Below are 23,006 nucleotides of genomic sequence, written 5' to 3'. Positions count from 1 at the left end.
TAATTGCTTTGCACAGGTAATATGCTGCCTCACTCAGGTATGTACATGCATTTCACAATCGATGTTCATGTGAAATTCTGGCATGTTTACACTACATTTCTAAAAAAAAAAAAATTTAATGTACACATTTACAGTTTAATATAATTGTATATTTGGCTGGGCAAATAGATAAAATGAATAGAGCACTTTGAGTAGGAAAAGGGTTCCCTCTACTGGGTAAGGTTTGCTTCAGTTTGTAAATTCATTGCATTCTGTTTGCTTTGTACTTGTCATAGAGGAAAGAGCACTTGATAAAACTTCTTGTATCTTTGTAACTTGTGATGTAGATTGATTGTGATGTGATATATACTTGTTTTGGGCAGGTCTGGTTGCTAGAGATGAACTGTAACCCAGCGCTGCATACTAACTGTGAAGTACTGAAAGATGTGGTGCCTAGGACAGTCACTGAGACCCTTGGTGAGTTCTTTGATTCGATAAAAAATATATCTCTGAATACATTAAATATGTTTAACTAATACATAGTGTACATACTGTACTGTCAGTTTAAAATCCTATTAATGTAAATTCTGTGCAAACAAATGCGTTTTGGTTTGTGTTTTATACTTTGAAATGTCCCTTCATTCTAAATTAAAGGTGCTGTAAGCAATTTTGGCTGTTCTAGAATTTCCTTAAATTGAGCTGTTGGATTAGCCATGCCCATTCTTTCCAAAACCCTGCACTCCAAAGATAAATTTGCTTTATTGAGACCGTTATCTAGCAGGAGTGGTTTTCAAAAAAAGGCAGCAAAACAGCGCCCTCAACTGACAACTGCTATGAGCAACATGGCATAAAAATTGCATTAAGCCTAAATAATTCTCTGCAACAACAATACTTTGATAATGCAAAAAATTATTGGCAGGCAGAAAGAGCTCACATACCTTTCCATGAAAAAAAAATCGCTTCAAGCACCTTTAAGTAAAACACCCTTTTCCTAGTTTGTAGGAATAATGTATATGTGTAAGCACTATGGAAATTAATTGTTTGTGATCATGGTACATGATAAAATAAGGTGTGACAACACTAAGCAGTAGATTTTAAAAAAGTAGCACCCTTGCTTTTTCAGACCTAACTTTGGAAATCTTTAACAAGTCTTGCTGTGGGCTGAAGCTGCTGCCCCTGAACAGTCAAAGAGACTTTGTTTTGCTGTACAGTTGTGAGACTACGCCCATAACCAACCAAAAGCAAAAAACTGCAGGGTCCCTCTCGACCTTCCAACTAAAGAGCAACTCCACCCACAATAACACCAACAAAACCGACAGAACCATTGCCATAGCAGCAGCAACAACAACAACAACAACAGGGAAATTAACCAATAGTGCCAGCAAATCTCAAATTAGTGCTAACACAGAAACTCAAGCCAAACTTGTTTTCTCAGATGCTACTTTGTCCAATACGGGCCCACCAACTAAGCATCATTTAGGAGCAGCAGCCATAACCAAGAAGAACCTGACATCCAAATCAAATGAAACGAATCAACCTCGACCACACCACCCCAAACCTGTCCAGACTCGTGTAGTGTTAAGGCTCAGAAACTGCACCTGGCAGCCACCTGCAATGGTCTCCAAACTCAACGCACCTCCACAATCAGTACCGGTAAGAAGTGCTATCAGGTCTCTGTCTACACCTGCACTAAGCAAAGGCTCAAAACCCACACAAAGGCTTGACGCTCAAGGCCGCCAGATAGACAAAGGGGAACACATGAGCTGCCACCTCAAGACGTCCAAGATTCATCTGGCTAAGCCATACTCCCTCCAGACTGGGTGGACAGAAAAGAAAGAACCCAGAGAAAATGAAAAAGATGACTGATGACATCAAGAAAGAACTACGCTATAGTTATAGATCACTCAATGCTGAACTCAAAGTTATTATGAGGGATTATTCTCAGAATAACCTGAATCTGACCGAGTTTCTGCTTATGACTAATTCTGTTCCTTGTCATTAATTAAATTGCCATAATTTGCCATGACAATTTGCAGTGATTCAAAATTAAAAAAAAATATAGTGACCCCAAAGTGTATTTGGACACTTAATTCACACTTAAAAATGTCAGGAGATCACAAAATATCAAACCAAGTGCCATCTGCGAAGAAACGATCCTATACAATAGGCACCACTGGTTAGTTACGGATTACATGTAATCTGGATTATGTAACAAGATTACAAAAATTTAGTATTTATAATTGGATTACTTGGATTAAAGTACATTTTATAATGTGTGTATTTAGATTACTTACTTTTATGGATTACATTATAACATTGTTGATTTCATTAACTACAGACATTGGCAATAACTAGTGCATAATTTACTAATTATGCTCCTGAATTTTAAAAGAGTCAAAGCCTGAAATACATGATAAATCTAGCTATATAGCATTATATATATTGAGGACAGTGCGGTCCCGTTCCTCATTTGACCAGAAATTTGACATTCAAAGAGACTTGGGGGAAAAAATAACTGAGTAATGCAATTACAATTTTGTAATGCCTTATCTAGCCCAAAAAGTACTTGGATGTTTTGTACAGTATATATGTTTATGTAAGGAATAACTGACAATGGACCGTTAAATTGTTTAAAAATAATGAACACCCGAGGTGGTAATGACCGTTACACCACGGGTGTGCATTATTTTTCAATAATTCAACGGGCCAGAGTCAATTATTCTGCATATACCACGGTTACCACACCTTAAGACATCGTTCAGGGTTTTATCTCAAGACATTTTCTGATTTTCGTCCCTAAAACGCTCTTATGAGAGGAACTACTTTCTTTCGACACAGATTCTGCATTCTGCTTTAATACAGTCCGAACCTTTGTTGCTAATTCGAAAATGTCACGTTAGAACTAGCAACGGAGGCTTGCACTACTTTACTGGAGCACTTACTGGAGTAACAAGGTAGTGCGTGTGTGAATTAGTGCATTTGTTCATGTGTGAGTTTGTATTTGAGGGATCGAAAGAGAAAAACTTCTGGGATTACTTTTATTTGTTGCAGCTCTCATCAGAAGCAATCGCTTCAAAATAGCCAAGATGCATGTTGCCATATTCCCGTTGTAAACCTAAATAACTTTTTTCATCCCCACTGAGATGCAGGAGTGCGCTGATGTTACCTGTGTCAATCATGGGAGGATGAGTTAGTAACTGTAGAAAATGATGAAAAACAACACAGTTTAACATCTGCAACGTTCTGGCGCTTTCTTTAATTGCTTCAACCTTTTTTCTCTTTTGCAGGTAACATGTAAGTATAACACTTTAACAACATTTCCTTCTACAGGTCAACTTCTACTCTATGGAATTGCGACTAATATAATCATTTTAAAACTCAATAATCACTTCTAACCTCGACATACATCATCAATGAACATTTATGAATCTCTCACATGTTAATATTGGTGAACATTGGTCTACAAAACTGTATTACATACTTGTAGAAAATAATGAAAACACAGCTTAACATCTGCAGGGTGCTGGCGCTTTCTTTAATTGCATCAACCTTTTGCCAGTACATAAATTCCTCATCACTCTAGCGTAATGCCACCTACAGGCAACTTAAAGACACTGAACTTAAATCAATGTAACTCTGGAACACTTAAAAACTCTGATTTATATAATAAAAATGAAAGGAGTGTCTAAATGTTTTTTGTTTTTTTTACCTTAACTTTGTCTTTCACTGTCAGACTCATTTTCAGTCTGTCACACTGACATGACGACTCTGTTTTTCTCTCACGAGTATGTTTAGGCCTTAAGTGTGTGCGTTACATTCAATGTTTGTCCACGAGTGTGGGAGTGTGTGTGAGAGAGGGGGAGCGCGAGGGGTTTCCCACAGATATTTCAGATAATATAGAAACTGTTGTATTGATCAAGTGTATCTAGCTTTGATTCAGCTCAAGCCTTCGTTGCTATTGCGAAAACGTAACGTTAGAACTAGCAACGGAGGATGCGCTGCTTTTCGGCATAGAAGTAAAAAGTGTGTGCGTTTGTGTGTGTGCAAGTGTGAGCGTGTGTGTGTGTGTGTGTGTGTGTGTGCACGAGAGCTCTTTTTAACTGAAACTGAAATAAATGTAGTATATTTTAGACATTGTTTTGACTTTTTTATTTTATTTTATGGATTTTCTCCCCTTTTCTCCCCAATTTTGGCATGCCCAATTCCCAATGCCCTCTAGGTCCTCATGGTGGCGTAGTGACTTGTCTCAATCCGGGTGGTGGAGGACGAATCTCAGTTGCCTCTGCGTCTGAGACCGTCAATCGCGCATTTTATCACATGGTTTGTTGAGTGCGTTACCGCAGAGAACTGGCTCACGCAATTCTCCACCGAATCCACGCACAACTCACCGCGCCCCACGGAGAGCGAGAAACACATTATAGCGGCCACAAGGAGGTTAACCCAAGGACTCTACCCATCCTTGCAACTGGGCCAATTGGTTGTTTAGGAAGCCTGACTGGAGTCACTCAGCACGCCCTGGATTCAAACTTGGGACTCCAGGTGTGGCAGTCAGTGTCAATACTTGCTGAGCTACCCAGGCCCCCTGTTTTGACGTTCTTAACCGATTTACTTTAACCAATGTCTTTGTTTTAATTGGTAATTTTGTTGTGGCAGCTCTTTGAAATAACTGAAATTATTTGGCGAAGTGATATGGAACCGTTATGCGGCCAAGACCTGGAACTACTTTATAGCTGTGTGTTTCCTTGAAAAATAATTGCACACTTTAGAACATCGGTGAACCAGTCAGAATCAAACATTCAACAGACCCATGGTACAAATGTATATATATTGTATGTTGTTGTACAAAAGTTTAATGAAGGGAGTGTTAATTGGTACTGAATAAATGTAAAATGAATGAAACATGCAATGAATGATCCAAAAGAAGGCTAATCATATTTGATTACCTAAAAGTGTAATCTAAAACGATTATTTTATTGATTACAATTTAAATTGTGTAATTTGTAATCAGTACTGAATTACATTTCAGTGGTAATCTACCTAGGCAGCACTCACATAGCTTTTCTTCTGTAGTTTCTCAAGTAATTTTAACAAATCTCCTTTTTAATGTTTTGCTTGAAAGGTGTTTTGTGCTGTATTTCTTTAACATAAATGACACTTGCTTTGGTATTTGTTTATATAATGCAAAGATATTCATAAATTTTAAGTGTGACCTACATATCCAAACAAGTTTTGAGGCCATTGTAAATAGTCAGTGTTTACATTTATTATTATATAATTAAATCTCTCTCTGTTAGAAGGTTAGTTCATTATATTGTTTTTGACTAGAACAAGGTTTAAAGCAGCATACACGCTTTGTGTCTGCGGTATTGGAAATGCAACCACAAAGCCCTCCTTCTTCCTCCATCTGTGCCAAATGTGCCAAAACAAACACACGATTACACCTCTACACATTAACATACTCCTCACCGCTAATAAACACACAGTGCAACACATCTCAGCTTCAGCTGCGGTTTGTTGTTATGACTACTTTGTGCGTACTTTTGTGCTCTGGCTTCATGAGGTGTTATCATCTTAAGAGGGATTTGCTTCATCAATGGTGCTCTGCATCCCCCATGCGTAATACATACAGTTGTAGCAAACCATTTCTTTTTTCAAGCTTTGTGTAGCTTACTCAGAGATGAAACTACAAGAGTGAAGTAAGGAAGTTGCATTGGTCATTGCTGCGTCACCACTCATACTGACAGGAAGAAATAGTGCGGCATATGTGTCTAGTTTGACAGCTGTGCTTGATAGTTTCATACACTCCTCTTGGTCTTGGTTCTTTGTACTCAACTTTGCCTTTTGTCCAATTGCTTTAACTGCAAACGAAGACAGTTCGGATAGACCTTAGATCCAACTTCAATCATACAATTCAAGCTTCTGTGCATCCTTGTCACCCTTGCACCCTGCTTATACCCCAGTGGCTTTCGGGGTGTGGGCTGTGGGGGGTATGAATGCAGCTCAGGGGCAGATGGCCCTCAGCGTTTAGTTTAGAGGAGAAGCCATTGTGTGGGAGACTGAATGAGCAGTGGAAGGGAGAGGTAAGGTGAAGAGACAAGAGTGTTCTGGAGGTATGGGATGCTGCAGTGTGACACAGAGACACACAGGAATAGATGAAGTGGGCCCTGATGAGATTGAACTCATGGAAATCAACAATGCAGGGTAAGAATTTGACCACAACCATGGCTGTTACTTTGAATAGGCAGTTATCTTGTAATACAGGCTCATGATCAAACAGAATGAGCATAGAAATAGTACTTCCTCCTTTCAGAGTGTTAGCCCAAAGAGTAGAAAAGAGTAGCCGCATTAGGCATAATCATGTTGGTGCTAAAATAAAAGCAGCTGTCCATGATGTTATACGAAACTAAACAGTTAATTTTTTACAGTTGAATTTTGAGGTTGCTGGAAATCTTTTAGAATATTTTGGGGATGTTCTTTACAGAGAGTTGCTATATGAAAGTTTCAGTTTCAGCCAGTAAGTGATTTCTAGAGAATTTTCCATCTGGACACATTTACCTATGTAATTTTTCCTTGAATTCTGCCAATTTTGAAATGGGTTGTTTCTGTAGTTTCACTGGTAGAGCACAGAGCTGGGAACACCTGATGAATGTATAACTTGAAAACACTAAGGCCACGTTCACACAGCAGCAAAATACAGTTGTCGGTCCTGTTTTAGAGTGCTAAATACCGCAAAGTTCACACACATTTCAGTTATTTGCGAGAGTGACAATCCACTATATGCTGAATTCTATCCACTTTTTTTTTCTTCATGTTTTCGATTTCCGGTCTCCAGTGTTTTGACTCGCATCGGCATTTGTTTTTAGCGGATAATGTGATCTTTAGCATAGTAAATTACCAAACGAAAAAACATATGGCTCCATAGCACCGATAATTTACTGAGTCGCGATGACCATCTTCGACAGTGCCTCACCCGAGTGGGGAGATGACATGAAGAGATGGCCTGCGATTTGTTCCACTGATGTCATTAACTTAGCCAACAACTGCACAAGTTGAGCCTGAACTCATTTTTACTCCAACTAACACTTAAAATGGTTGTTGTTCTCCATCTGGATCGCTCGTTCAGTAGTTTTACATTGCTTCTTATAGAAACCAGAACCACAAAACAATGAGATGGTAATCAGAATTATAATGGTGCCACCCAGTGATTGGTCAGAAAAACTGTGGATAACTGAACTGACATCCTTAAATTTTCAGGACTCACAACCGTATTTTCGGCAAACCCGTGCTGTGTGAACAGAACCATAATGGAAAACTAGTTATCAGTCACATCATTTAATGCGAGAGCCATGCTGAACTGCACACCCACATGTCTCGTGGTTTTCATGTGGGGTTCCGTTAAAGGTAAGCGATTTTAGCCGTTATAGAATTTCCACAAACTGAGACGTTGGATTAGCCACCCCCCTCTTTCCAAAACCCCACACTTCAGAGATACCAAATGAGCTTTATTGAGACCGTAACTGAGCAGAAATGGTTGTCAAAAACAACAGCACCAAAATAGCACCCTCAACTGGCAACTGTTATTAGCAACATGACATAAAAATGGCATTAAGCCTTAATAAATTGCTGCAACTGCAATACTATGAGAACACGCAAAATGATTGACAGGCACAAAGTGTCTCTGACCGTGGCCTGTGGACACATTTTTGTTTGCTGTTTACAGAGTGACTTGACTTCGGTTATTGTAGACAGGTCAAGCCACTTCTGTAAGCTTTTGTATAAAAATGATATTTCGAGTCTCCTGTACTCTTGTAAATAAATTCAGTAATCCATCCCAAACTCTGACTTTGTGAACATGGCCTAAGTCATTTTGGATGTGTCTGCCAAATGTGTAAATGTATTTGTTGAGATGGAACTTTTTGAGCTTACTGTGCAAGTTTGAGTTGTTTTATCCTTCTCACAAAGATAGTGTTTACCATGGATGAGCAGCAGACTTGCTTCTACAGATTTCATTAGAGCCTCTAGTACACCAAATGAGGCAGAACTAATGCAGCTAGTATAGCCAATTAAAGGAGTGAAGTGTATTTGAGCAGTCTAGTGTCTTACTCCAGGCTGGAAGCCTCAATCCTCTCATTAGGAGACTGTAGGGATTAAAGTGGGAGTTAATCAGAGCTCATATGCTTTATATGCCCAAACTAACAGAGGAACAGGGATCAGACAATGGCCAATCTGCAGAAATAAACACATCTGTTTGAAAAGTATTACAGTTTTGCTCAGTCGCTTTGGCTCATTTTTAACATTGCCAATGTCTTAACATTTTCTAAACTGTAAGTGCAATTGTCACAACTGTTTTATGGGACATCACAACTCTATTGCATGTTTGCTAAATGTAGTAACTCATCCAAAACATTTAATTCATGCTTCAAACCCTAGTTATTGTGCCAATGCCACCAAAATGAAAAGTTTTTTGTCATCGTGTGAGCCGTACTGGTCAAAATGTTTAGATGTTTTTTCACCATGGCAGTCAACCCTGGAAGTGTTTGTTAAATACAAATTTCATATTTGCTCTACTTTTTTGTTGACTGTACTATACAAGAAGGCAAAACCTCTGTCAGTTTTGTCTAGCTGAATGCTATTGTGTATCACACTGAGCTTTTTAAGATACCGATTTCAACAGTTGGTAACAGTTTACTGGGAAAAGTCAATAATGTACAATACTGTACTACACAGAAAATGGATACACACATTTGTATGTATACAGTAAATGTATTTTTGTAGCAATGTGTTACATGTCATCCATGCAAAAAAAAAAAAAAAAAAAATCCATGCAACAATGAAAAAACTTGCGGTAGTTCTTGTACCTCCTCGCAGTACATAACACTACAAGTCCCCATCTTCTTGGTCTTGTTGGTCTGGCCAGAGATTTAGCAGACATCACAAACATTCCATGTCATAGATATTTATGGAATATACATGTATGTCTGACAGATTTTGATAACTGAATGGATAATTTTGCATGTGATGGCTCACACGATGAAAGAATGTTTAGAAGTTGTGAAGAGTATGACAGTTTCACTGAGAATCAACTCATCAGTTTTGATCAGCAAGCCATGTGCATTTAGTTATTGTGCAAATTGTAGACAATTGTACTTACTCTTTTGCACACATGTGCCAAAACACGTGCAATTTGTTTAAATGAATAAGAAATTCAAATCTGGTGTGAACAAGAAACTAATTGTTCTGAGATTTGAACTTATTGTTATGAAAAAAAATAATTCTCATTCGGGAATTGAGTTAAAGCGATTGAGAAAAACTGTAATACACATACTCACTAGAGTCAAATGCACAAGGGTGAAAACAGTCTGTTTGGAGTAATAAAAAAGATAGATCACTTATCATATTGGGAATGGTCTTGAAAAATACTTGTTGAAGTATACACAAAAGCGATGAGCCCATAGAGGGTCAGATGGTGAGTGTCTGCCTGTCATTTACAAACCACAATAAGCTGCTTATGTCTGGGCACTCATCCTGCTTGCAGGTTGGGTAGATGGAGCAAGAACAGAGGGACTTTGGGGGTCTGCACAAAACAGGAAAGATTTGGGAGGTGTAAGCTGAAGCTATTTAACTTAAATTACAGTATAACTTCAGAAATGGCGATGTCTTAAGGCAACTTTTAGACCAGTCTACACATACAGATTGATTTTTGGAAACATAAAGAATTTAGAGGGCTGACGTTTTATCTTATTGCAAGCTTAAGTTCAAAGTGCAAGAACAGTCATATGCAAAATAGCCGCTTATAACAAGCTTTTTGTAAAGAACAACCATGACTGAAATAATGCTCCTGCCAACTTAATCAAACAGTGGCCCAAAACTAAAATGTTTAGGGGATATTTAAGTTTCAAAAACTTTTCAGTAAATTCAGTAAATTTCAATGCAAAATCTAAAAACAAAAGATGCTATGCAAACTTCTTTTTTTAATGTTTTGCCTGAAAAGTGTGCATGTGTTATCCTTCTTTAAATGTCACTTTGTTTGATATTTTATTATATAATGTAAAAAGACATTCAAACTTGTACATTTTTGAGTGTGGCTTAAATGTAAATTGCAAAGCACTGCAAATTTAACTGTATTTAATTAAATTCTGAATTGTGCTGGACAAAAGAGGATTTTACAGATTTTGGCCATATGCTGTTTCAGGCTCTGGAGTCTTGCTGAATGTAGGCTCCAAATTTCCACACGAAATGGCACACATGAAGATCCCAGTCACTGCCCCTCTGTCAGGCACCTTAAGAAAGAGGTAAAACCAGTAAACAGGAAGTGGGAATGGCATAGCTATGTTTTTAACAGAGAAGTTAAAATGCTGACAAAATAAAAAAGGCAAAAAACTATATCAAGGTTCCAAACAGACAGCAAAAGGCCATGCCCACCCTAAGACATTTTTGTTTGAGAACACATTCATTTTGCAATGTTTATGCCTCTTATCCACACTAGAACAGCATTTTTCTCCACCGAAAAACATAATGTTTCAAAATTGTTCTCCATTACCACATACTTCAGAAAATGATGATGTTAACAAACTGAAAATGGATTAGAGTGGATGTGGCTGAACTGACTCCTATCACAATAGATCTGAAGTGCATTTGGCAAAATATTGTATGAAATGCTAATGGCTGCAACATGTATCATGTTTTGAAATTAAATTGATTGACTCAAATATAGATGATTCCAATGTCTGCACTGAATACCAGAGTATTTGTCAACTTTATCTGCATCTCTGCATCTGTGTCTTATGCAAGGACCCAGAACCTTTCCCTGCAAGGGAGCTGAAACAGCGCCCCAATTCAAAAGTAGGTCTGCTTGGCAAGCTTCATCAGTGTGTTTATTCAAACAATGAAAATTAGACATTTATCTAAATATTACAAGTAGAGAATGTGATTCAATGCTGTTTCTCAGATAGTGCTTTGGGGATGGACAAAAGAGGAGCTCCATCATAGGCTGTACACTCAACCAATCAGAGAATGGGAAGGGCAGGCTCCACACACCTACGGAGACATTATCCACTCATCTTCTGTGTATTTACACAGTGGCTACACGAAGGTAACAATTCATCAAAGTCTCTCAAAATATACTGCTTCACATGGACACAACATAGTACATTTGCTACTGTCCCCAAATTACAATATACATGTCCAAATGTATTTGGACAATGGACACCCATACACCAGACCCATATGTACTTCTTAAATATTTAATTTCAAAATCATGGGCATTAATTGAGAGGAGACTGCATGGTTGGATGCATGTGAAACCAGACCTGACCCGGCGTCTCCGGCATGGGAGGCAGGCGCACTAACAAGGAAGCTAAAGGCTCCAACCTCTAGCATAAGTCACTAATGTGCCTCTTGAGGCTGGGGGAATGAGGTTTTACACACTGCACAGCTACCTATTAGTAATGGGCATATCTAAAAAAATATGTTAATTAGACATTTATCTAAATACTGAAAACATTACTATTGGCCATGTAATGTACAGTATATGTCGAAAGCTTTGGTTAACTATAACTTGTATGCATTATTAATTCTATCTACAGGCTATGAGCGAACGATATCTGGTTTTATTTTCCTTCCATCTGTTAATGCTTGCTTTGGACAGCTCTAATCATGATTTTATTTATGAGGTAAGAGTGTAAGGAATGTTTAATGGCATGAATTTCACTCTGAGCTCTCATTTCCCCATGCTGACATATCAGTTTGTCTCGTGACAGGGCATTCTTCCTCTCTCAGCCATTGAGGTGCGTCTGATCTCTCAACAGAACCCCAGTTCTCCACATATGTTTGAGATTAGCGGTGAGTATCTTACTTCATTTATACATCTATTTCAGCCCTCTAAAAATGAAACCTAATTGGTTAAATTGAACCTGAACATAAAAAATTTGAAGTAACAAAATATTTTTTGATAGTAGTACATTGATTTATGATATTCTCTAGGACCTATGGTGGACTCAAAGATCTTTGTTTGTGCAAGTGCTGCTGAAACAAAAGCCTGGATGGAGAACATTGAAGACAGGAGATACAAATGCCTGAGGCAACAACTGAGCCCCCCCCATAGTACTCTCTCATTTTTGGTATATTTTATTCCAGATTTGATACAGGACTCATAAAATGTAATAAATTTCTCCAACATTTTGCTGAACGGTGAATTCTGATTATATTTGCCCAGAGAAACAGCAAAAAAAAACAAAAAAACAAAAAAACAAGTAAAACAGAACTAATAGCAAGTATATAAAAATATATTTCTTATCACTAAAAATATAAATTTGCTGTTTATGAAAAAAAAAGAGTGGCTTTAATTTTTTCTCACTATTCCAGGTGCCATGTAATGAGAGCTGGAAAAGGGAGGAGCTTAAAAGATATTTACTGCGGTCTCCCATCTTGCAATGGGAGGGGACGGCAATTCATCACATGGGCTATCCAAAATACCTTTCACTGGTACACATCAGCAACGTATGCTCACAGGTCACAACCCTAAAACCATAAAACGACAGTAAAAACAATGATTTAAATAACTTTACAGCTCAGATAATGCACAAGTTTTAACAGAAGAATTACTGTAAGTGCTTTTATAAAATTATAAAATATTGTCCCCATTAATTTCCATTGTAAATGCCTCACTGTAACCTCAAGTTTTGCTTCTTTTTTTAAGAAAAGGAGAGACGAGTTGACATTATTTTTTGTGGTAATCAGTAATATGCCACAAGTGTTGTTTCTCTTTCAAACAATAGGACCGGGTTTTGCAGGGACCTCAGGAACGCTTGCTTGTGCTCTTTCCATTTGACCTTCTCATTCTGTCTGTTGACTGTCAACGTGTACAAGTAAAATATGAGGTAAGCTGATCTTGCTGACAAAGAATGAGCTCTACAGGTCTGCTACAGAGAGCCATAGAAATGTTTTTGGCAACCTCAATTAACAAGAATGGTGAATTTCATTTGATCTAAAAGTCAGTTCAGCTGCTAAGAACTAACTGAAAATGCTGACAGTGCGTTTTTACGTGCTGTTTCTTTAAAAGAAAAGAGTGGGTAACATTCCTTTATCAAATGCATTTTGTGAAATCTTCGCACAATGATAATGCATAACCTTCTGGCCATCATTCACCTCAATATGATTATGATACTGCTTTTTAAGACAATCACCAATAAATACAAAATTATTAAAGTACTATGTATGCATTTTGCGAAAACATCACAGCACTAACTAAGTTATATCACTGCTTTCTATGAAAGGGTCGTCTGTCACTGAAGAGCATTAAAGCCTTTGAAAAATCTGCACTGCCTGGCAGACTGGAATTTGAACTCACAGGTAAGTGTCTTCCTCAACCAGTGTATCACTCTCATCTTCTGTAGCGTATTATCATTTATCATGAAAACGCACCTGTCATAAAACATAAAATAATGAACTTAATGCAAAATAACATACAGCACATACTTTTTAATAGCTATGGCAAACTTAATTTTAAATAGCTTTATTATCACATTATGTACAATGTTCACCCAAATATGAAAATTTGTCACTATTTTCTCTCCCCAATTTCGTTGCAACCCAGAATTATTTTTCTTTCCTCCGTAAAACACAAAAGAAAATCTTCGGCAGAATTTCCGAGCAGCACACTGTTAAAGATTTTCTCATCAAAAAACAGTAAAGAACTGGTAGTAGCGTTGCCAGCGTGTTACTGTAAAATGAACGGTGTCTTGCTGTCGCTGAAATTAACAGCTAGATACTGTTTTTACAGCTACAGTATACAACTGTAATTTAGCAGCATAAAGCTGTCAAATTACATACTATCTACTGTTGCTGAAATTAACAGATATATTCCCAGCATGCACTGCGGCATGAAGAAATTACTTCGATTTTTTTACTATTTACTGGTTCATTTTGACATTGTTTTTGTTGTAGTCTAAGTTACTTGTATTTTAATGTTCAGCTTTTACTTTTTTACATAAAAGTATGTTTGTTAATTGTCACCATTGTTGCGTTTTGTATGCCGAGAGTTGATTTCTGTGTGTGTCTTGCTAACAACTCGAGTTATGCTGCAAGTTCATCAAAAACATAAAACACTCAATTTGCTGAAATAACCTTTACTGTTTTTGCTTTTATGTTTTTATGTGTAATGGATCACTATTGCCACATATAGTGCCATTTGCAAGGTAGGATCAGATATTCAGTCTGACCTTAGGTTTTGTCTTCCAAGTAGCACAGTGTAATAACTTGTGTTCTACTTAAACATAAATTGACTGTCTGCAAGGACATAATATAATAATATAGAAGGTCCAAGGTGCCAGCTCAAGAGAACACTAATCACCATACTGGTGACTTCAATCAAAACACAACTATTGATAACAAAACAACAACACTAATTAAACTAAGACTTCTATTAAGTCTGAATAATTTTTTTTATTTTTATTATTTTTATTTTTTTTGTACATTTTTGTAGCCCCAATGCATTGCCAAAGCATACATACTTATTCAAGTGCAAAGGCTTAAGGGTATTTCACCATTATAACCCAAATGCAGTGCTATACTGTTATTTTACTGTGCACAGATTTCTTTTTTTTTTTTTTTCATAAAAAAATTCACTGTTCAATCCTGGCCAAACTGTACATTTAATATGTACATTGCTTCAAAGGTTTTTTTTTTTTGGACTACTCATTATACAGACATGTGAAGGCTGATGTGAGATGATAAAGAACATGTGATGTGTTGGTCAGAAACATCATGAACACTAACCATGTGCCACAAACTAAAGTTTCAAAATGTCACTATAGCTTTCACCAAGATGATATCATGATTTTAAATGTTCATATTCCCCTAATGCCTTGCATAGAAGAACAGCTATTTACCGTAAAACTAGTCACTTCACAGTGAGCCTGCTCTTGATCTCCCAGAATGCAACATTTTTAACAGCAAACTACTGTATTTAAGAATCACAGTAGATTGCTGTAGGAATATGGCCGTAAATTTACAGCAGTTTTTACAGTGCACTTTTCCATACATCATGATGGTGCTTTTTTTTTTTTTTTTTTACTTGGCATTTAAAATCACTGTCCACTCTCCACAATTTTGGGTGAACTATTCCTTTAAAGTCCAAGTTCCCACATTAAAAGATTGAAAGCATAAACAATTCAATTTGTGAATCCACTACTGCCTAAATTTACGGTGTCCCATTACACACCACAAATAGCACTGGCCGAAGAACTAGGCTAGCTTTTGTGAGAGAAATTGTTATATGCCTACCGCTGCTGAATCCTGTATAAAAGATTCTGTTGTATGGGAAACTGTAAAAGTGCTTCCCACAGTTCTGCATATAGAGCTGGAGCCCCAAATTCAGCTTCCACAGCAACAGGATCCAGGAGTCTTTTAACAATGAAGTGGCTTGTGAATCTGAGCCTTTGTACAGGGACAGAGTCATTATGTGGTGCTAGTGTTGTTTTGCCATCGTCGAAATGTATTTCTACATCACAGATAGAACTTCTATGTTAATGGTTTAGATTCTGTTAATGCTCATATCTGTGCTGGTGTGTTCTGTGACTCTGTATTTTTCTGAGAAGTCACTATGACTCTTAATGAGCACCCAGGAAACAGCATTAATCTTGCATAATGCCTCACTTTTGGGGTATTTTGTCTCTAATCAGCTGTTCAGTGTTTGCTGTCTTTGGGATGTACTGGGAATTCATAAACCCTAAGAAATCCAAATTTGGATACATTGCATCTGTGAGTGAAGACTCAGAAATCAAATGATCTGTGCTAGTCATAGACACACTTATGACTCACCTTCACAAAATAGCTGTGTGATAAACACACTCAGACTGGCTAAATGTTCCTGTTTGTATTTTGTGCAACTGCTAAAGAAGCATTACATTTAAAAATGGCAACGTACCATGTTAAAAAAATTACTTGAAGCAGACTTAGAAAGTTGCACACCTCACAAGCCCAAAAGAGTTACCAACAGAATTCAAGTCACATAACAATTTGAAACAACTCCAGTGTGTTTTCTGAACTGGTGTAACCTTAATGCTGATCTGTAATCATGTGTTTTCCAGGTGAACTGATGGAGCCTCTGCTAGTCTCCTGTGTTTACCCTGAGGATTATCAAAGCTGGATCTTCCAGTTGCAACAGGCAAGGCTGCAGTCATTCTAAACAGATTTTAAACAATATTTTATGTTCGAAGACAAGCTTTAATTATTATAGTAGAACAAACAGCTTTCTAAGTTTACAAGATATACAGCCTGAGCAGAACATAACTTGTGCAATAAATCTTGAGCAGGTTAACATTTAATGTTTTGTTTTCATCTCCCAAAGCCTGATAAACTGGCAGATTCATTGCCACATCACACCCCTCCACCTCTTATGCCAAAAAAGCGCAGAAGCTAAAGAAGATGTGAAGGGAATCAAAATGAATGTGACCAGAGTCTCTCTTTGACCATACACCAATCATTCATTGTTCCAAATGAATGCTACTGATGACAAATTAACCTTTTACTGTTTGATTCCTTTGGATGTGACATGTTGTACTCATATAAGCAACTCATTTTCAATAGCAAGGAAACAGAACAGATAATTCTGTTAGACAGTAGTTAGTACAGTCTATTCTGTTTCTGTAAATATCTCTTTTTGAGGAAGGGAATGGGAACATGCTTCAAACAAGCACACATAAGTGCAAAACATTGTATAATATGAGGACCGAATGTTTCATTGAGATGTAATAAATTGCTTTAATTAGATGGTTTTTCTCTTACCTCTTACTAACTGCTGCATCTTTTTATGTCTGCTGGAATCCATTCAAGGTTCTTAGAAAAGCTGTCACAAAATAGATGATCCTCTACAGAAGAACAGTATACAGTAATCCAACAATAACATCTATTAAAATGTCTATTTGGTTCCAATATTTGGATCACATGTTTAACCAACCTAAGGTTTTTAAATTTATTTATTTTTTAATTTACTAATGTAAACCCTAAGTTAGCAGAACTCAGAAAAATTTAGGCAAATATATAAGTTAATACACTCCCAAGTTTAAGTTAATAGAACTTTCAGGTTTTGATTTTGCACTACACATGCATGTCAATTGATCTTAATTTGAAATACTGAGTAAGATAATTCATTCATTTGACACTTAAACTTAAAGTTAATCCTTTGACTGAACTGAACTGAACACAAACCATGAAAGCTCAATTTGAACACTTCAAGTAGAGGGAATGTTACTAGCTAGTGCTTGTTAGAACTAGCAAATACAGTTAATGTTAGCAGGAAGCGCTTTTTAAAATTGTATAACATTTTAATTATCGGTTTATTTTTTACACAAATGTATCAATTTGTTTCAGAAGACATTCATTGATCGACTGGAGTCGTGTGGATTACTTTTATGCTGCCTAAATATGATTTTTTGGACCGTTAAAGTGCTGGCACCTATGTACTTCTATTATAAGGACCTGACAGAGCTCTTCTTCTAAAAATCTTCATTTGTGTTCTGCTGAAGAAAGACAGTCATACACTTCTGAGATGGCATCAGGGTAAATGAATAATGAGAGAAGTTTCATTTTTGGGTGAACTAACACTTTAAGACATAACACACTGTTCCAATTAACTTTTAAACAATTTGGAATAATTAACTTTCAACATTTTCAGACAATGGGGAAAAAAAGACACCCAAGCTCAGGCAGAGCCACAAGGCAACTTGTCTTTTTATAACTAGTTTTCGAATGCTCTCCATCACCCCTTTTCCTTTGTTTATGGACTTGCTTCTTTGGGGACAGTATAAGGCAGTCAACACAGGGTAAGTTTAAATTTTAAACCAGATAAACAAGTTGTCTGTTTGTCTGCCTATAATAGTTCACTATGCTTGACCAGCCAGCAGTCACTCATTAGGTTACTAAAATTTCACATACTGTATATATTAACAAGTAAACACACAGTGCTTATTTTTAGTTTCATCAGATTTATATCTCGATTGAAAGCTTCATGTGCATTTTGAGCAGCTTGAATGTCTGTATCCAACCTCATCAACTGAAATGGTTTTTATTTTCAAGGGCTGAAGAGTGGCTGAAAGGGTTATCAATTCACACGCTGAGGCGTTATCTAAGGGTGCTTTCACACTGGCAGTTTAGTTCGAAACAGAGCACAATTCGCATGAAAAATTGGTAATGCGAAAGCTGTCACGCGGACAGGGGAGCGCACCGCGGTACCAAACCTGAGACTACCTGTAGGAGGTGGTCTGAGTTCGGTTGCAATGGAACTGTAGCACGATTCGCGTGAATATGAAAGCAACTCGGACTCGGGTGCGCATTCGTTCAGGAAGTAACCTGCGCATGCGTTTAAGCCGATGACTACATCATTAGTTTCGACAACACACAAGGATCCACACATTCCTGAAAGTCCCCCAAAAAAAGGACACCACAATGACATACAAGTACAATCAACACTATAAATACTGTCTGTCTAACTATTTATACACCTTATAAATACTATATATAAATACTATTATAGGTTATAAATATAGGGTATAATAGGAGATGACAGTGGCGATAACTTCACCTTGGACACGAGCGTGAGTAAGCGTGCAGTGTAAAAAAGATGCAAATGAATTCCTTGCAATCGCTGTCTCCTCAAAAAACGCAGTTTGGGAGCAGCAGCAAGCCGCCTTCCCCTGGACATATCTGATGAGTTACGCAGTTTTCGTTCACTTTGCTGTGCAATAATGGCACAAAAAAAAAAAAAAAAGTATGATGAGTCGCGTTGTGCAGCAAACGTGCCCCGTGTGAAGCCCCCTTTAAGTGAGTACTGCGCCACCTTTGCTTGGAACGCTTCCTGTGTAGTTGCAGGTTACAGTCAGCAGAGGGCAGTGGTTAATGCATACAAAATATCATAACCAGCATCATAGGTGTCATAGCAGAAGACTTCTACAGTATAGGGTGTATTACAGTTATGTATGGTGCTGCATTATTGAGTCTATATTTACAGACAAGTTAGAAGATGCATATCGAGAAGCCGAAACTGGATTACTCTTGCATTGTATCACATCTTTTGGGTTGTTTGGCTTAATAGGAAGACAATAAAAGTTGAGTAAACAGTATTAAATGAATATAAAAGAGTCATCTGAATATACGGTAGTAATAATACCCGAACAACTGCAACTGAAGATCTGGAAGCATCTTGTACAACATCAACACTGGCAGTTATCATCACACAGGTACTGTAAGTAGAAGTCACTTTCTCAGGTAAGTTAATTCACAAGCAAATTATATTCTTTCATACCAAATGTCTCTAGGTCTAAGAAACCTTATGAAGAACCAAGGCAGCAGGTCAAGTCTTCCTCATCAAATGAAGTGATGAAAAATGTGTGCCCAATAAATGCCACTGATGACATATGAAACATTTACAGCTGTAAATGATTCCTAAGGAAGAGGTATGTGAGGGTTACAGAGCAGGTAATTTTGGTATACTTAATAATTAGTAGAGTCTACCTGATTTAACTGTTATACTTATAAGTACAAAGCAGAGATGAGGCCACATAAAGGCCAGGATGGCACTGGTCCACCCAATCAAAATGGCCGGAATATACTAATAGTTTGCAAATAAAAATAAACTGCATTTTGTTGTATGCCAAATAGCTCACATGCATGATAATCACCATATGTTAGAAATATAGTTAGCATTTATTTTATTGTTTTTATTTATTAAAAAAAAAAAAAAAAAATGAAATGGGTCGCACCACACCTCTCATTGAGTCGCTCCTGTAAACAAATCCAAATTTGGCAAAGATAAAAAGTGGTAGGGACATGTCCCACCTGTCCCATCCTTAAATAATGCCTATGACAATGATCCAGAACACAGATAAGGCTGAGGGAAGAAACAAACCCTCTAATTTTACATACTATTCAAAATAATTATTATACGCCATTACAGTAGCTCCACTAAGCACAAAACGTCAGCCAAAGGAGAGTTTGTCAACTAAATTAAAGATCCCTTCTTCAGGGATATAGATGCACAGTAGCGATTATTGACTCATTCCAACTGTGGAAAGGTGTACGCTTAATAATATTCACAGTGAAACCAGAAAGTAGTCACAAAATAGAGGTTCACCCTGTTTTACCAAGGTCCACCCACTTGGAGATTTCTGACCTCACCATTGGTACAAAGCATTGTATAAATTAATTTAAAAAAAATTCAATGAGATGTAATAGAAGGCATTCCTGGGCCTCAGCAGTCCGTCACTTATCTGTTTCTAAAGGCAGCTCCTTTTCTGATTTACAACAGTTGGAAAGCATTCAAGGTTCTTAGAACAGCTGTGACAAAGAAACTATTCTATTTACCTTGTACCCGGCTGCTTTATTGCCCCATGGGATATGAGGTGAGCAGGGTAGAGGAGCCTAGAATGAAACTCTTTTTTTTAATGAGACATGCTTTGTTGTAGCTGCCTGCATACATTGCTGGGAATCCTGGTCACAGAAAGTTAAATTTTACCAGAAGTTTTGGTGTTTGAACTACATTTACAACATGATCACATGGGAAATCGATATGTTGTTACCAAATGTTTTAGTGTCCTGATATCGACCCCATTCTGCTGAATTGCTGACAATTACCATCTAATATGAGACATTTTTGCATCAATTCAAACTTGTTGACCTTTTCCTGTGTTACACAAGCAGCCTCAGAGACACAGGTTCTGGTCCCATGCAAACCAGGAAGTAATTACGTTAACATAATTTGGAGGTTTAGGGTTGGGGTTTTGATCTAGGTTTAAAAAAATATGCATTCCTGTTGACTGTATTACATTATTTACCATTAAAAATACAACTCACCTTTGGCACCACTCTGTGGACATTTCACTTGGAAAATGGAGCTCACACGTGCCCATACATTGAACAACACTTCCAGCTTTGGCCACTGGGGGCAGTGCTTTGATTTTCGGTAAGCATAGACCTATTTCAGCAGAAAAATTGACCTACTGTCACGGAATTGTCACAGACATTTGAGGCAATTCCAGTTAGAATATATGCATTTATTTTATTTACATAGTCAACATAAAGGATTATATTTCAAATGTGATTTATAGGACATGCTCAGAATATCAGTAATCCACAAACAATTTGCACACAAATCTATATTACAAAAAAAAAAAAAAAAGAGAGAAAAGAAAAGAAACAAGAGTATTACTGACATAAAGAACAGTAATAATTTGAAAGTTTGCCATACTTCCTATTATTATGCTGCTACTATTAAGTAAATTATCCTCTTAAACTAGTAGCATAAACTAATATTTATATTTCAACTGCAACATCACTTGAAATATCAAAAATTTGGTTCCAACGTGCCACTAGATTAGCAAACATGTAGCTTTACTATATTTCTGCTTTAGTGAATCAACTAATGACAAAAGCATAAAACATTTCACTTTAACTCCAAGAGTCAGGTGTCTCTGAGACCCCATGTACAAGATAAATGCTTAAAAAACACTTGGTCATGTAACGGTTGATATACCACTTAAAACTCACCCATTTAAATTGGATATTGTTACTTTACTAAATATTTCAACAGATCCATATGATGAGCCTTGGGCAGCTTAGCACCATATGCTACAAGCAGTAACGACACATGCTAGTCATAGCAAAAGTGAGTAAAAGAAATGAACCACAGTTAGTATCACCTGAAGGGCTACCAATTCTTAATAATAACCAAGTGCAAAATTCTTTGCTTTTGGAGGACTATGAGTGCCAAATAAGAAAGAAATCAATTAGTAATTATTCTAGTTATTTGAAAATAAAAATGTAAATAAATTCATTTACACATTGACAAATAATTATATATATTTAGAATTGTTTATTTCATTGATTACAAATGTGGGTTAAATATAGCAATACAATTATATATCATTATTAAATAGAAATAATGTTTATTGAATGGAGCATTTGTGTTACAGAAATCAATCAATCAACACTCTCTCTCTCTCCAGTAATTTGCCTTCATTGTCAGCCATGCTGTGTCAAAGTGAATGTGTCTTAAATTTCATTGGTTGCTTCCACATGGTCAAATGTCCAATGACAGTTTTCTTTACATTGGCCTTTTGAGCATGTACAGAAGAATTGAAAATTGAGAAAACAAATGTGAAAAGTAAAAGAACAGGCATAAATAAAATAAAAAATAATTGGTGTAAATACAATAAATAATTACAATGGCAAGAAAAAGTATGTGAACACTTTGGAATTGCCTGCATTTATGTATAGGTTTGTCTTAAAATCTGATTTGATCTTGATTTAAGATACAAAAATGAACAAACACAATCTGTTTTAACTAATAGCACAAATTATTTTATTGTTCTTGTACATATTGAATACATCATTCAAACATTCACAGTGTAGTTTGGAAAAAGTATGTGAATCCCTAGGTTAACTACGTCAACAAAAGCTAATAAGAATCAGGAATTGGCAACCTGACATCCAATTACTGAATCAAGATTGAGGTGTGGGTTAGAGCTTAGTGGGTTTTACTTACAAAAAGCACTCAAACAATTTGAGTTTGCTATTTACAAGAAGCATCTGCTGACGTGAACCAGGTCTTGCAAAAAGAGATCTCAAAAGATCAAAAATGTTTGGTTGTTATCCCGTGTGTTCGCGTTTGGTGGGTTCATTATGTTGGTCAACCCTACCTGTCCCTTGTTTCCCCTCTCCTTTATAACTCCCTCGTGTTTGTTTTCTTGTGCCAGATTGTGTTGTGACTTACCTCATGATAGTTTGGTCTCCTGTCGGTCTGTTTGTTTTTCACTGTTTGTTTTCTTTCTTTTGTTTTCAGTGCTGCTTCCAGTCGATGCTCCTCATCTTTGCCAAACCTCATATCCCTGCAGACTCACACTGCTCACCACCTGGTCTTCCTCCCCGCTCTTCACCTCTCCTCATCAGTGGTCTTTACCGTTCCTGTCCGGCCATTATCAGCGGTTGAGTCCGGAACCTTCATTCCCTTTAGCCCCGAGTTTCAGCTGCAGTCT

General features: G+C 37.0%; 2 protein-coding genes across 5 annotated transcripts in view; both read left to right on the top strand.

Moving 5' to 3' along the window:
* The window catches only part of ttll10 (tubulin tyrosine ligase-like family, member 10), a 53,936-nt gene extending 48,701 nt beyond the window's left edge, over positions 1-5,235 (top strand). For 2 of the 4 annotated variants that reach the window (XM_051662140.1, XM_051662139.1), the window contains exons 11-12: positions 363-456; positions 1,103-4,178. In XM_051662140.1, the coding sequence (XP_051518100.1) occupies positions 363-456; positions 1,103-1,845 (837 nt within the window). In that variant the 3' untranslated portion in view covers positions 1,846-4,178. The other 2 variants (XM_051662143.1, XM_051662141.1) reach the window with 2 other exon arrangements.
* Positions 5,236-5,657: 422 nt separating this feature from the next.
* LOC127420127 (uncharacterized) lies at positions 5,658-16,749 on the top strand. The gene is made up of 12 exons (XM_051662144.1): positions 5,658-6,180; positions 10,172-10,271; positions 10,771-10,821; positions 10,928-11,071; positions 11,565-11,651; positions 11,739-11,820; positions 11,962-12,098; positions 12,343-12,489; positions 12,756-12,857; positions 13,254-13,329; positions 16,068-16,144; positions 16,328-16,749. Exons 1-12 carry the CDS (start codon positions 6,092-6,094, stop codon positions 16,397-16,399), a joined length of 1,164 nt encoding a protein of 387 aa, XP_051518104.1. The 5' UTR covers positions 5,658-6,091; the 3' UTR covers positions 16,400-16,749.
* The last annotated feature ends 6,257 nt before the right edge of the window (positions 16,750-23,006 follow it).

The sequence above is a fragment of the Myxocyprinus asiaticus genome, chromosome 29, assembly GCF_019703515.2.
Source record: "Myxocyprinus asiaticus isolate MX2 ecotype Aquarium Trade chromosome 29, UBuf_Myxa_2, whole genome shotgun sequence".
Lineage (NCBI taxonomy): Eukaryota > Metazoa > Chordata > Actinopteri > Cypriniformes > Catostomidae > Myxocyprinus > Myxocyprinus asiaticus.
The sequence above is the reverse complement of the archived record's forward strand: the minus strand, read 5'-3'. Positions and strand labels throughout refer to the sequence as shown.

Excerpts from the sequence above, each read along its gene's own strand:
- LOC127420127 (XM_051662144.1), top strand. The coding sequence starts at position 6,092 with ATGGGATGCTGCAGTGTGACACAGAGACACACAGGAATAGATGAAGTG. Across the intron at positions 10,272-10,770 it reads TCAGGCACCTTAAGAAAGAG|GACCCAGAACCTTTCCCTGC; the intron begins GTAAAACCAGTA and ends GTCTTATGCAAG. Across the intron at positions 10,822-10,927 it reads AACAGCGCCCCAATTCAAAA|ATAGTGCTTTGGGGATGGAC; the intron begins GTAGGTCTGCTT and ends GCTGTTTCTCAG.